Source organism: Oncorhynchus mykiss, chromosome 2, assembly GCF_013265735.2.
Source record: "Oncorhynchus mykiss isolate Arlee chromosome 2, USDA_OmykA_1.1, whole genome shotgun sequence".
In the NCBI taxonomy this organism is placed as follows: domain Eukaryota; kingdom Metazoa; phylum Chordata; class Actinopteri; order Salmoniformes; family Salmonidae; genus Oncorhynchus; species Oncorhynchus mykiss.
This window is the reverse complement of record NC_048566.1, coordinates 58,133,467-58,148,264: the sequence shown is the minus strand read 5'-3', so window position 1 is coordinate 58,148,264 and position 14,798 is coordinate 58,133,467. Positions and strand designations below refer to the sequence as shown.

General features: G+C 45.5%; 1 protein-coding gene across 1 annotated transcript in view; it reads left to right on the top strand.

Annotated features, from left to right (window-relative positions):
- LOC110492612 (cadherin EGF LAG seven-pass G-type receptor 1) overlaps positions 1-14,798 on the top strand; it is an 81,658-nt gene that overhangs the window by 52,380 nt on the left and 14,480 nt on the right. Inside the window, exons 3-14 of the mRNA XM_036951766.1 lie at positions 1,305-1,527; positions 2,586-2,701; positions 3,304-3,392; positions 10,221-10,378; positions 11,003-11,166; positions 11,276-11,401; positions 12,676-12,842; positions 13,099-13,284; positions 13,437-13,550; positions 13,692-13,866; positions 13,995-14,136; positions 14,566-14,686. Of these exons, the coding sequence (XP_036807661.1) occupies positions 1,305-1,527; positions 2,586-2,701; positions 3,304-3,392; positions 10,221-10,378; positions 11,003-11,166; positions 11,276-11,401; positions 12,676-12,842; positions 13,099-13,284; positions 13,437-13,550; positions 13,692-13,866; positions 13,995-14,136; positions 14,566-14,686 (1,781 nt within the window). The remainder of the gene's footprint in view (positions 1-1,304; positions 1,528-2,585; positions 2,702-3,303; positions 3,393-10,220; positions 10,379-11,002; positions 11,167-11,275; positions 11,402-12,675; positions 12,843-13,098; positions 13,285-13,436; positions 13,551-13,691; positions 13,867-13,994; positions 14,137-14,565; positions 14,687-14,798) is intronic.

The following is a 14,798-nucleotide window of genomic DNA, read 5'->3' as shown; positions in this document are numbered from 1 at the left end:
TGAAGGCTCTTGACCAGCTCCAGGTAGTCTCAAGTCATAATGGAGGTGATGATGGTTGACCTGACAGTGCTGGTCTCAGGTTTCTCACACTTTCGGGAAAAAGATCCCTCGTAATTCCCTCCAAACCGGAGATGATCTGTCTTGCAGTTGGGTCATTACCCGCTGGAATTCCTGGCGCTGTAAATCATAGGTGCTCTCTTTATCCAGATCTTGTCAGTGTCATTTGCGACACACAACACCCCACACTATGAGCTGGACATAGATATGATCGTGGCACATTCCTTTTGACCAGTGGGAAAATCATCCCTTGACTCATTCGTGTTCTCTTTCATAACATGTATGGTGGCTCTTAAAGGGTGATATAATCCCGCCACACTTTCCACAGACAGTTCTCTAGTCTTCCTGTCTATCTTCTCTGTCTCTTCAATATAAAAGCCTGATCATGCAATACATTATGTGACCACACATCACCCTTTCCTTATTTTTTAATTGACAGCTTTCTTTCTGCTCAGTATGTGACCCTTAATGGTCACCCCAAGCTGTTAGGGAAAGCACCCCTGAGTTAAAATCACTACTGACATCAGCGTCCATTTGAAAGCTGTCATCACCGGAAAACGTCTCAGGTCGAGTTAACGAGACAAGACTGTATCAGGGTGGATGGCTGGTGGGTCGTGACAGGTGTCTTACAGACCACCGAGGTGGCCTGCTGCTTGAGCCAAAGACACTCCATTGTCCTGTTGTCATTATGCCACAAACCGTTTGGTTCCTTTGGAAGAGCCAGTGTCAGTGTGGGTCACAGAGCATAGCTGTTACAATCCACAGTGTTTTGACATGCTTGTGAAAGGGGGGGGGGGGGGGGGGGGGGGGGGGTTGAGCCTCCGCTGCCACTCTTTCTGTCCATGCAGACTAGCTTGTAGGTTGTGTGGTAAAGGATTTGAACTTGTGAGAGGGATTGTGTCCCCTGTGAACATTCCTGGTTTCAGCTTGTTCACAAAAAAAAACATATTTGGAGGGCTTCGTCCTGGACACTTCATTACATACAAATCTGAATGGAGGATTTAAAGGAGAACAGGTGCAACTGCTTTCACACCTACCCCAACTTTTGTCTTTCTCCAGACAGTTTTTTCCCCCCTCTCTCTCTCTCTCTCTCTCTCTCTCTCTCTCTCTCTCTCTCTCTCTCTCTCTCTCGCTCTCTCTCGCTCTCTCTCGGTCTCTCTCGCTCTCTCTCTCTCTCTCTCTCTCTCTCTCGAGGATATACCCAGCAGATATTTCTGCCCACCTGTACTGTTCTTCCCTTCCTACAGGTGAGCATTGTGAGGTGAACTCCCGATCTGGCCGATGCATCCCGGGGGTGTGTCAGAACGGGGCCAGGTGTGTGGATCTCCTGGTGGGGGGGTTCGTGTGCCAGTGCCCCCCGGGGGAGTACCAGAAGCCTTACTGTGAAATGAGCACCCGCAGCTTCCCCGGCCTGTCCTTCATCACGTTCAGAGGGCTACGACAGAGGTTCCACTTCACAGTGTCCTTCATGTGAGTACACCTATGTATCTTATAACGTCTCCATAATAACGTGTGTACGCGTGACTTTTTCCGGTGGGTGTACATTTGTGTCTTCCTCTGGTTCTCTCACGAACACCTGGAGTTTTTTTTTGGGACATAGTACTGAGCCATCTATCCACACCCAAGTGATACACATCGAACGCCATGTCTGGATACATATACAACACCTTTGTAATAAGCAGTAATGGCTGTATCCATGGCAATACAAATAAGCAACGCCCCGTCGTCTTTGTCTCACCGGCAGGACATGTCTGAACCTGAAATCACAGAAGTGTTGAATCACAGGGCTGCTACATCAGCCATGACATTTGTGTTCTGCATCGCGAAGGAAGAGCAAGCCGTTTGATCCAGTGGTTAGATGTGGATCTGGGTTCAAAGAGTGTACATTTTCTTTCAAATACTTTGAGAGTTTGATTGCGCCTGCCTGGGGTGATGTGGGATATGTAAAGGCTGTAGTGAAACATCTCTTTCTCGTGCCCAGCTCACGTTCCCTGGCAAAGGTAAAAACAGGAAGGGATGCATGGAGCCAGAGTGACCTTTGGCTTTGTTGATCATGGTTTCCTGTCACGATGCCCTGTGCCATGTGGATTCTGACTCCTGTGCCCATACCCGCTAAGTGCCATAGGGTTAATGACACACAGCAGCATGGCTCCTAGTACTTGCCCTGGTTCTATGTCTGTCCACACCAGTCCTCCTTTCCTCCGTCATTTTCCAAATCCCTTTGCTCCTCTCATTGTCCATAGTCCAATATGATTATTCTTTCCATTTTCCCTTTTGCTCTCTTATTGTCCCTCATTTCCTAGGTTAATTTGTCTCTCAATGTCTCCCCCCTCCCCGCACACAACTGATATTGTTCTCGCGTTACCTCAAGAGACATAACCACACTTTGAGGACTAATTAAATGGCCATTAAATGGCTCCATTAAATAGCTCTCCTGTACATGTTCCCCTCCTCTTCATAGCCTTCATCTGCTGAGAAAATACTGTACTGTACAATCAAAGTGACCTTTGGTCCTGAATGACCTGCAGGTTTGCCACCAGAGAGAGGAATGTCCTACTACTTTATAACGGAAGGTTTAACGAGAAGCACGACTTCATCGCCTTAGAGATCATCGAGGAACAAATCCAGCTCACCTTCTCAGCAGGTGAGGACATAAAGGGTCCAGAGAAGAGATGGCCAGACTTCAATTTCCTCTGTTCCCTTTGTTTCTCTTCGCTTCACTTCTCTCTCCTACCCCCCTCTCTGTGAAATACAAAATCTCATTAACAGGGAGGTTCTAACCAGCTGAGGGAGGGGTCAAAGTTTATGCAGCCAACCCTCAGATACCTGGGAAAATTGAGGGTAAACAGTGATCGTGCAGTTCACCTAGTGTTAGTGTGTTGAGTTTGGCAGGGAATTCATGCCATAGAGGTATTATCCTAAAAAAACAATCATTAACCATTAAACTATAATTGTGTTCTGGATGAGTAGCATCAATATTGAAAGACCTCTTCAGAGGTCCAAAAGGTTGTGTTTTTCTTAGTCTTCCCCAGCCCAATCCCTCAGCTTTATACCAAACCAAGTGACAGGGCTGCCATTTTGTAAAACACAGACTCAGGTTTGTGACTTTAAAGAAAGAATGAGAAGTGAGAGAGAGTTCCTCTCAGGAAGTTCACTATCTATGAAAATGGCCAAACTCAGTTGGAGTGGGATTCCATGTCGATTAAACGCTTTCCTGTTTCTTATATCCTATTTCCTTCCCTGTAGGAGAAGTCAAAACCACAGTATCACCCTTTGTCCTAGGTGGGGTCAGTGATGGCCAGTGGCATAGAGTACAGCTACACTACTACAACAAGGTAAGCGCACTTCCTGGATATGTGGAGCCTCTCTTCAGAACGTAATAGAATGCATGTCCCTGTCCGAAGGGTAAGTGATGAGGCGTGTGGTGGGGTAGGGTAAAGAGATAGGGAGGGGTCAATAGTTTTGGAACCAGTAGGATACTAGGGCACCAGTAGGATAAGGATATTATGAACCCAAATGAAGTGCTCTCATAAGCCTACAGGCCTCAATCTAACAGGTCAAAGGTCATTCAAGTAGGGAACCCATACTATCCCCCCCCCCCCCCAACTCCATACAGAGTTTAGATTTTTAAAGGATTGTCATGGGAACAGACACACTAGTCTTTGTTTGGGGCGTTTTGAAGCTCAGGGATGAGTTAAGTTGAGGCCGTCGTATTCACAAAGACAAGAGAAGGGATTATTGAGATTCTATTTGAGCATTGTACTATTGTTTTGAAAGACAATCTGGTTTAGGCCTGTGTAATGAAACAGGAAGATCTCAACATATAATTATTTCTGGACCCAGGGCTTTCTATGCAGGGATTTCTTTTTAAAAACAACACAGTTATGTGAGAATGCACTAGGGTACCCCTACTACTACCCCTAGCCTTGTTCTAAAATGTATTAAATCGTTTTTGTCCCCTCATCAATCTATAAACAATACCCCATAATGACAAAGCAAAAACAGGTTTTTATAAATGTTTGCACAATTGTTACCAATAAACAATAGAAATATGTCATTTACATAAGTATTCAGACCATTTACTCTGTACTTTGTTGAAGCACCTTTGGCAGCAATTACAGCCTCGGGTACAACGCTACAAGCTTGGCACGCCTGTATTTGGGGAGTTTCTCCCATTCTTCTATGCTGATCCTCTCAAGCTCTGACAGGTTGGATGGGGAGCGTCGCTGCTTTTTTGGGGGGTACTACATGCATTTGCTTGTTCCTCAAGCGAAAGTCTTGGTGGTTCCAAACTTATTCCATTTAAGAATGATGGAGGCCACTCTGTTCTTGGGGACCTTCAATGCTGCAAACATTTTTTGGTACCCTTCCCCAGATCTGTGTTTCGTCACAGTCCTGTCTAGGAGCTCTACAGACAATTCCTTCATCCTCATGGCTTTGTTTTTGCTCTGACATGCACTGTCAACTGTGGGACCTTATATAGACAGATGTGTGCCTTTCCAAATCATGTCCAATCAATTGAATTTACCACAGGTGGACTCCAATCAAGTTGTCGAAACATCTCAAGGATGATCAATGGAGACAGAAAGCACCTGAGCTCAATTTTGAGTCTCATAGCAAAGCGTCTGAATACTTATGTAAATAAGTTATTTCGTTTTTTTATATAAATGAGTACAAAAATGTATATTTTAAACTGTTTTCGCTTTGTCATTATGGGGTATTGTGTGTAGACTGATGAGGGAAAACATGTATTTAATCCATTTTAGAATAAGGCTGTAACGTAACAACATGTGGAAAAAGGGAAGTGGTCTGAATACTTCCCGAATGCACTGCACATAATGTATCTGTAAGAGCATTAGCCTGAACCTAGGCAAACCCTGTGGCACAGTATCTCAGTAGGGGTTTCAATCAACTTTACAGATATATATGAATATCTTTCTACAAACAAATGGCTCAATGTTCGAAGCAGAAGTTAAACTTGCCTAACTAGAGCAGTCTGTAGATAACTACCTGATAAAAGGCTGTTTGAGTGTGAGTTGATGTATTGAAATGATTAATTAACACCCTTCCCCCCTAGCCTGTTTTCTTTCCGTGTTATCCTGTGACAATGAAGGCAGCTGAGGGAGTACTTTACCCCTCTCCTCAATTCATATTCACCCCCCGTGGAGCCACATAAACACTGTCCGGTCCTCCCCTGTGGGGTCATTCTCCTACTGACAATGAATGGCTTGGGGTCCCACTACGACACCAGCCATCACCTATTTACTCTGTCATACACCACCAAGTCCTGGCTGGGTCAATCTACTGCTAGAACTGATATTGTCCCCTGTAGGATTTTGAAATATCATTGATCGGGAAAGAGGACTAAATGTGGGTTGGTTTGAAACTTCCGTTGAGCACCTTGATTCAGAGTTTTCTTTGTGACTATCCAGCAGAATGTGAAATATTTGCCCTATACCCAACACCCCTTCCTCTCCACATACAGTGCATTCAGAAAGTATTCAGACCCCTTCAATTTTTACACATTTTTTAAAGTTTTACAGCCTTATTCCAAAATGGATGAATTGTTCCCCCTGATCAATCTACACAAAATGCCCCATAATGACAAAGAGAAAACCGTTTTTTTAGAAATGATAGCAAATGTATACAAACATAAAAATGCATACCTTATTTACATAAGTATTCAGACCCTTTGCTATGAGACTCGAAACTAAGCTCAGGTGCATCCTGTTTCCAGTGATCATCCTTGAGATGATTCTAAAACTTAATTGGAGTCGGCCTTTGGTAAATTCAATTGATTGGACATAATTTGGAAAGGCACACACCTGTTGAATTGTTAGATATTACTTGTTAGATATTGCTGCAGTGTTGGATACTAGAAGCACAAGCATTTCGCTACACTCGCAGTAACATCTGCTAACCATTTGCTAACCATTTGTATATGACCAATAACATTGGATTTGGTTTGATTTTGATTTGACAGTGCATGTCAAGTTAACCTTGACTTAACCTTTCACTCTTAGTACTAGAGTGGAATATAGCAGCTAGTTGTTTTGTCTAGTTCATCCTGGCCTTCACGACCTTGGCGTGCACCATCTGCATTACCAGCACATACATGAGCGCACACATGCAGACACGCGCACGCACACACGTACATACACACGCGGTTTAGAATTTCCTTATCACCTCATTTGGCACATTTTGGAGAAGACATGGTCAAATATTTGTTTTGGACTATGGCTTTCCTAGAGAACAGGAACTTGGAACACACTTGAATTATCCCTGTGGATTTATGAGTGTTCCGAATGTGTGGAAAAGAGAGACGGAACAAGTGTCACTGTGTTCCTGTTGTTGACCTTGATATGGTGTAACGGGGTGCGTACTGGCGGCAGAGAGGTCAGGCGCAGGAGAACGAAAACTCATTTACAACTGTGTCGTTTAATAAACACAAAAACCACCGTAAACAGAACAATCAATCAATCAATGAATGGTTCAAACAAAACCCGGTGTCCACCAGCACAACATGCACAAGCACTACAAGAAACAATTCCGGACAAGGACATGGGGGGAACAGATGGTTAAATACACAACATGCACAAGCACTACAAGAAACGATTCCGGACAAGGACATGGGGGGAACAGAGGGTTAAATACACAACATGCACAAGCACTACAAGAAACGATTCCGGACAAGGACATGGGGGGAACAGAGGGTTAAATACACAACATGCACAAGCACTACAAGAAACGATTCCGGACAAGGACATGGGGGGAACAGAGGGTTAAATACACAACATGTAATTGATGGAATTGAAACCATGTGTGAGGGAAGACGAGACAAAACCAATGGAAAATGTAAATTGGATCGGCGATGGCTAGAAGGCCGGTGACGTCGACCGCCGAACGCCGCCCGAACTAGGAGGGGGACCGACTTCGGCGGAAGTCGTGACATATGGTGGCATAATGTGAATAGAACACGGCCTAAATATGGCAATATCAAGGAGTATCTCGTAATACTATTTTGGTAGTTTTTATACACACTATATACAAAAGTATGTGTATACTCCTTCAAATAAGTAGATTTGCTACTGTATATCAGCCACATCAATTGCTGACAGATGTATAAAATCAAGCACAAAGCCATGGAATCTCCATAGACAAACATTGGCAGTAGAATGACCTTCCTGAAGAGCTCAGTGATTTTCAACTTGGCACTGTCATAGGATGCCACTTTTCCAACAAGTCAGTTCATAAAATTTCTGCCCTGCTAGAGCTGCCCCAGTCAACTGTAAGTGCTGTTATTGAAGTGGAAACGTCTAGGAGCAACAAAGGCTCACCGGTGAAGTGGTAGGCCACACAAGCTCACAGAACGGGACCGGAGAGTGCTGAAGCGCGTAGCGCATAAAAATCATCTGTCCTCGGTTGCAGCACTCACTTCCATGTTCCAAACTGCCTCTGGAAGCAATGTCAATGTTCATCGGAAGCTTCATGAAATGGGTTTCCATGGCTGAGCATGCAATACCAAGCGTCGGCTGGTGTGGTGTAAAGCTCACGTCCATTGCTCTCTGGAGCAGTGGGAACGTGTTCTCTGGAGTTATGAATCACGCTTCACCATCTGGCAGTCCGACGGACTAATCTGGGTTCGGCGGATGCCAGGAAAACGCTACCTGCCCCAATGCATAGTGCCAACTGGAAAGTTTGGTAGAGGAGAAATAATGGTCTGGGGCTGTTTTTCATGGTTCGGGCTAGGCCCCTTAGTTCCAGTGAAGGGAAATCTTAACGCTACAGCATACAATGACATTCTAGACAATTCTGTTGGTTCCAACTTTGTGGCAACAATTTGGGGAAAGCCCTATGCTGTATCAGCATGACAATGCACCCGTGCACAAATCGAGGTCCATACAGAAATGGTTTGTTCCACTATCTCTGCTCCCACAACGTTGTACCTCTTCCTGTTGTCACACCTGCAGTGGCATCCACTGGTCATCCTCCCATGCACTATCACATCCCCACAGGAAGGAGATCAAAGGTCCAGACACACACATTCAAACACCTATGTACACACTGACAGATACACACTCATACAGATGTATTCGCATAGGAGCCAATTCCGACCCGAGTTAAGCTGGCGTAAAATAACGTAATTCCCTTTTTTTTTATGCACTTTTCTCTCTATGAGTATTCTGACCTTGAAGTGACCTTGAATTTAAGCATGAGAATAGCATGCTATTCGCCCGCTATTAGCTTGAGCTGGAGATGGAATAAATGAATGTGTGGTGGTGTGTCTGCAAATGCGCCGTATTCTGACCTTCTGACTTCGTTCCCTAATAAATCCACCCGCTTTTATGCACGAGGAAACCATGAATAGTGGAAAAAGCTTCGACTTAATTTTTTTCTCCCCCCGATTAGAAATAACATCGTTCTTCATGCACTGTAATGTACAACTTGATAAGAGCTATCGATAAGAGCTAGTTAAATGGACATCCGTTTGGGTAATTAGAATTGTAAATATACATGACACTTTTTTTGTTGTTGATCTATTTCACCTTATAATCGCTGGAGACAAATGTGAAACCAGTCATACGGCAGCAAACTGAGCGTTTCAACTTTCCCACAGTCAAGTTTCTGAAACGCTGTGCCGTTATGCAGAATGCATATTGTACAGCCTTTTAACTTGCAGGGATGGGCACTCTCTGTTTCCTATTTCTATCACGTTAAACATTAGCCAATCAGCATCGACCGTCAGTAAGGTCAAATAACCGCACATATTCAGCTGCCAATTTACCGTTAGTTCCCTTCAGTTGGCATAGCTTACATTATCATTCCGTGTCATAACATGGTTTAGTTGACCTTCGTTTGCTTCCTCTGTAAACGCCGTCACGGCCGGGCGGTTGTTGCTGAGGATCATTAGTGACAGTTGATAATATCGCTATGGTGCGGAGCGCAGGCCAAGGCGTAACAGTTTGAACCCGACGCATGGCTCAATACTTGGCCGTGTCATCCCACAGCTCCATGGTGAGTGCAGGCAACAGACGAGGGTATAGCCTACTATTGAACGATCTTCTCGTGATTATAATTCCGTGTGCATTAATCTTCCAACATCAAATTGTGGTTGTCTCATGCGCCGAATACAACAGTGAAATGCTTACTCACAAGCCCTTAACCAACAATGCAGTTTTAAGAAAAAAAATCAAGTGTTTAGAAAATATTTACTAAATCAACTGAAGCTTATTTTCTTGCTACTTACAACCTCATGCTAATCGCATTAGCCTACGTTAGCTCAACCGTCCCACGGTGGGGGGGGGGGGGGGGGGGGGGGGGTGGCACACTGATCCTGAAGAAGTTTTAAAAGGATGGCGTAAGATACATGTACTGAAAACCCTATAGAATGTTGGCCAGCAAGTGGGAGGGTTTCAGCCATTGAATGTAGCCACACATTCAGAGCACTTTACGTGACTGAATGGGTCAGTCTAAATACCAAATACTGAGAAGTGTGTAGTAATAACGTGCGTAGGAAAGGCATAAATTCTCAAGTCGAATCGACCCCATACAGATTCTGTATCTGCACGCACAGATCCACACTGAGGGGAGAGAAGGTCACAGAACGTGACACCGTTTGGGGACAACTAGGTGGAACATGCGAATGTGGTGTTAATAGCTTGGAAAAGGGCAGAGCCGTGAGATGAGTTGCAGTGGGGTTAACACTGACAGTTGCTGACAAGATCTACAATTGTTATTGCCACTTGGTGGAAACTGTGGTCCCGGGGGAGGGTTTGACACGAAATGCCGTTCTCAGTCTATGGTATCTCTTCACCCACCAGTGTCCCGCTCCCATAATTCAATTTGGCACAGACAATCAATGGTACATCAGTTTCACTGAGCGATAGCATCCTCTTCACACTGGGTTTTAGCTCACAGGTCTGCTATCCCCAGTCATGCGCTTAAAATAAATAAGAAACCTGAACAACAGATTTGTATCTTGTCAGCTCGGGGATTCGATTTTGCAACCTTTTGGTTACAAGTCCAAAGCTCTAACCACATACGCTGCCGTATGGTACCTCAAGTGTATGGCTGAAAGCCCAAATTTTCTCTCTGGATATTCGTGCCTTAGTTTAGTAGCTTCTGTCACCTTAAATGTCATGTGACCTCCCTTCTCTTTCCAGCCCAACATTGGACGCCTTGGCTTTCCTCACGGACCATCAGATGAGAAGGTGGCAGTCGTTGCCGTGGACGACTGCGACATCGCCATGGCGATTCGCTTTGGTGGCCAGATCGGCAACTACTCTTGTGCCGCTCAGGGCATGCAGACAGGACAGAAGAAGTGAGTGCAGAGTCTCAACGGGTATATCCAGCCACCTGTCAAGCCAAGCTTAGCTTTTCACCCATCATGCCACCCTGCACTGCAAGTAGAAAGTTGTGACAGCAATTTGCCATTTGTTTTTCCTATACAGCAGACACAAAAACCTACATCTGTATAAGTATTTTTTAAACGTGTTTAAAAACATATTTATTCTTATGCAAATCATATCTAAATCTGTTTTTTATTCAAATGTAAGTCTGTCCCCTGCTTTGGACAAGTTTGTATATCACAAGACTTCCCAATAGAGAGCAGTTTATTATATGGCTGTGGTGCATTTTTCACAACTTGTGTTGAGTGTCAGTTACGCCAGCATAGGTCACACTAAACAGTAAAGGTTTTAATGCAAAGGGTTAAGTAGTTGTAAGTGGCTTGACCAGCCTCTCTCTCTCTCTCTGCGTTTGGTTTTGTGTGTTTATTTTGTGTGGCGGCATATTGTTACAATACGATGTTACAATGTTCATTTCAATGTTCTAGTGTGGCTGGTGCACTGCAGTGTCACTCAAATCACGCTCATACCCAATGTCCTTGACTCTGGATCCAGAATCATACACAAGGTGATAGTTGTTCTATGTTGTCCATCTCTAGGTCCCTGGACCTCACTGGCCCCCTACTCCTGGGTGGCGTTCCCAACCTGCCGGAGGATTTCCCTGTCCGGAACCGAGACTTTGTGGGCTGCATGAGAGACCTAACCATAGACAGCAAGACTGTGGACATGGCCAGTTTTGTGGCAAACAACGGCACGGCCCCAGGTCTGTGCTATTCCTCACATGTGTGACATAATATTGATGTTTCAACATCTTTTTTTTTCAACTTTTTGGCCTCTATTGATGCCTCTGATTATTACATGCCTGTATTCAGGGTGCACAGCGAAGAAGGACTTCTGCACTGAAAGTGTGTGTCTGAACGGAGGAATGTGTGTGAACAAGTGGAGCACGTACTCCTGTGGCTGTCCCCTAGGCTACGGAGGGAAGAACTGTGAACAAGGTAATTGATTTTAGGGAAAGTGCGTGTTTTGGATATATATTGTTTTGGGGGGGGGGGGATTCCCTGTACGCGTGTGTATGCATGTGCCCTGTGAGTATGTGTTTTACTGTGTGTCTCATCATTAATTGAGTTCAAAATGAAATGTCGCAGCCACGCTCCAAGTTTCCTGTCAATCTCGACATTCCTACATTCCACACACACACTGACCCTAACACTGGCCATGTTGGAATACTGCATTCTTCTGTCCCGGCCGGCTTGAGGTAATCACAGATCTCAATTGGCCTGATTGATAGAAGTAGCTATCCTCAAGGAAACAAGGATGGAAGGAAGGAAGGATGCATTTCAAAATGACTGTATTTACACTTGGTCCAGGGCCACACCACATCTCATTGGTGAACTGATTATTACCCAGAAGCATATGGGGCAGTGGTACAGTTCTAGTTTAGCGCCTGGCTACGCAGACACGCGCGAGCAGTGTGGGTGCAGCGATTGAATAACATGTATGTATACATTTATTTTTGCAAAGCTCGCACACGCGACGAGAGCGCTCGTGGTCAGAGCGTAAGGCACACTGTGAGCCAATGCTTTCCACTTTTCTGACGCAAATCCCGTTAGCAGGAAAAGGAAATCACATCTCTGATGGCTTTTAAGTTTTCAGAAAGCTTTGTTTGGCCTAATTCATAGAAGTACCTCAAAAAGGGCACAGTGGGTGTTAAACACTGTTGTAACCCGGGTTTGCCTCTATATGTCTCAGGCTTTAAAATACAGCTAATTACTGAGTGTTGGGTGTTTCTCAATCCCAACTAAATCTGTGTTCTTATGAGACTGATACTGATGATCTGCGTGTATGTACAGCATGTGTAATGAACAATAGCATGAATGTGAATCACACCCATATTAATCCCCATTTAAGCACACACACGCACACAGTATTAATCACCATTTCCTGTAGAAGCTGTGGTTGTAGGGGAAGCAATAAACAAGTACAGACTCTATCCACAACTTTTACTTCTGAGCTCATCCTCTACAAGACCAAACACACAGAATAGCTACCTGTATGGTAATGATAGCCCCCTGGATATGTTACAATGGCTTTGTGGTCAGGGTTTATCCAGATTTTTTGGAACAAGGCCTAGAACGGGCCTAGTCATTCTGGCCTCTCATGTGCTATTACCGATGTCCTTTTGTGATTTAAGTCAAAATTGTACTTGTATTCTTCTTAATCTATTTGGTTCTCCAACTGAAGTCTCCCTATCTGTTCACCCTTCCTCCAGTCATGCCCTCCCCTCAGCACTTTGACGGCCAAGCCCTGGTGTGGTGGCGCGAGCCAGAGGTAACCATCGCCGTGCCCTGGTACATGGGTCTGATGTTCAGGACCAGGCAGAGCTCTGGCACCCTGCTGCAGGCCAACGCTGGAGACTTCTCCAAGATACACATCCTGGTGAGTGGAGCGGGGCAGTACAGAGTCCATACAGTGCCTCCATGTTGTCAAAGTAAAAGGCCAAGCTAATGCCCTAGTGACGTTAAGCTAATATGCTGCCGTTAAATGACTAAACATCGTGTTCTCTCTCTCTCGCTCTCTCTTTTCTCCCCTGATTTTCTCTCCTGCCATCCTGTCTTTCTCTCTCTCTCTCTCGGTTCTTTGCCTTCCATCTGTTTTTTCCCCCTCCACCATCTCCCTCTCTCCCTGACTCCAGATCAGCGGCAAACACGTGCGTTTCCAGGTGTTCCTGGGGGTGAAGCGGGTGGCCCTGCTGGACTTCCCTCAGGTCAGGGTGAACGACGGGGAGTGGCACCACGTCCTGGTGGAGCTGAAGAGTATCAAAGATGGGAAGGACATCAAATACATGGCCCTGGTGTCACTAAACTACGGCATGTTCCAGGTACGCGCTGACTGACTGGCTGCACGGTATTTGTGTGTAGTTTCCTGTTCTGTACTCGTTTGTGAATTGAATGTGTGTATTACCAAGTGTAATATGATACACAATACACGTGGTCTCTGTGGTAGTGTTTTATGGGTGGGTGCCTTTCACAGAGGTCAGTGGAGATAGGCAACGAGCTGCCAGGCCTGAGGCTGAGGAGTCTGTTTGTGGGGGGCCTGATGAAGAAGGATGGGACGGTCCAGAACGGACTCAAGGGCTGCATGCAGGTGAGCCTCACACCATTTGTCTATGATATACTCATTTTTGGAAAGCAAAATCGTTCTACGACAATACAACCCTGATGGTCCTTCCCTCTCCTGCGTCCCTCTCCTGCGTCCCTCTCCTGCGTCCCTCTCCTGCGTTGCCAGGGCGTGCGGATGGGCGAGACTTCCACTAACCTGGCTAATATTAACATGCGTCAGGGTCAGAAGATCCGGGTGGAGGAGGGTTGTAAGGTGGCTAACCCCTGCACCGCTAGCGCCTGCCCCGAGCACAGCCGCTGCACTGACAACTGGAGCTCACACACCTGTGTGTGCCACCCCGGTAAGCCCCCCCCCCCCTCCCCGGACAAGACCCTTTTCACTACCATTAAAAAATACCTTTAGAAAGCTGAAGCAAGCACACACATTTTCATCAGGAAATGTACCTATTCATGCCCCCTCCTCCCCCAGGATACTTCGGGAGTGACTGTGTGGACGCGTGCCTCCTGAACCCCTGTCAGCATGTGTCCACCTGCGTCCACCAGCCCAGCTCCCCCCATGGCTACGGTTGCCAGTGTGGCCACAATTCCTACGGGCAGTACTGCCAGAACAAGTGAGATTTGATTTGATTACTGAGATCCCTAGAAACTGATCTAAGGCCAGTTTCGTTTTTTTTTGTTTGGGGATTTTCTTAGTTTCTGTTTTTTTAACTCGCCTGAGATGTGAATTGGTGCTGGTTCTGCTGTTTGTGCCATGTTCTTGAAGCGGTTCACATAGTTTCCAAGCTTATCGCAGTAACTCCACTTAACCCCTACTGTACCACTCAGCACCTTCCATCAACATCTGCAGTAATCTGGTTTTGTTAATTGTTGCCCCTTGGCTTTGGTATTGGTTGGTGTCAAACAGCTTTATAGAAAGTTTTGGCATTGGCTTAGCATTCCAAGTCCCTTGTGATTTGCTCACGGTTTCCATTCATCCGTCCATACTTGCTATGATAAGCTGGGTTCTAAGGGGAATAACACCTTGTTCTGTTGTTCTCCAGAGCCAACCTACCCTGTGCTCGCGGCTGGTGGGGGAACCCTATCTGTGGCCCATGTAGCTGTGATGTCAGCAAAGGGTTCTACCGAGACTGCAACAAGACCACTGGGGAGTGCCGCTGTAAGGTACTGAAAAGTGTTTAACATACTCAGTCGCTTCTGTCAAAGTCCAATTTGGGCATGTTGGCTAGCTATCCCCATTTCCTCCTGAGTTGTATGCTTAGTTTATGCTCTCTCC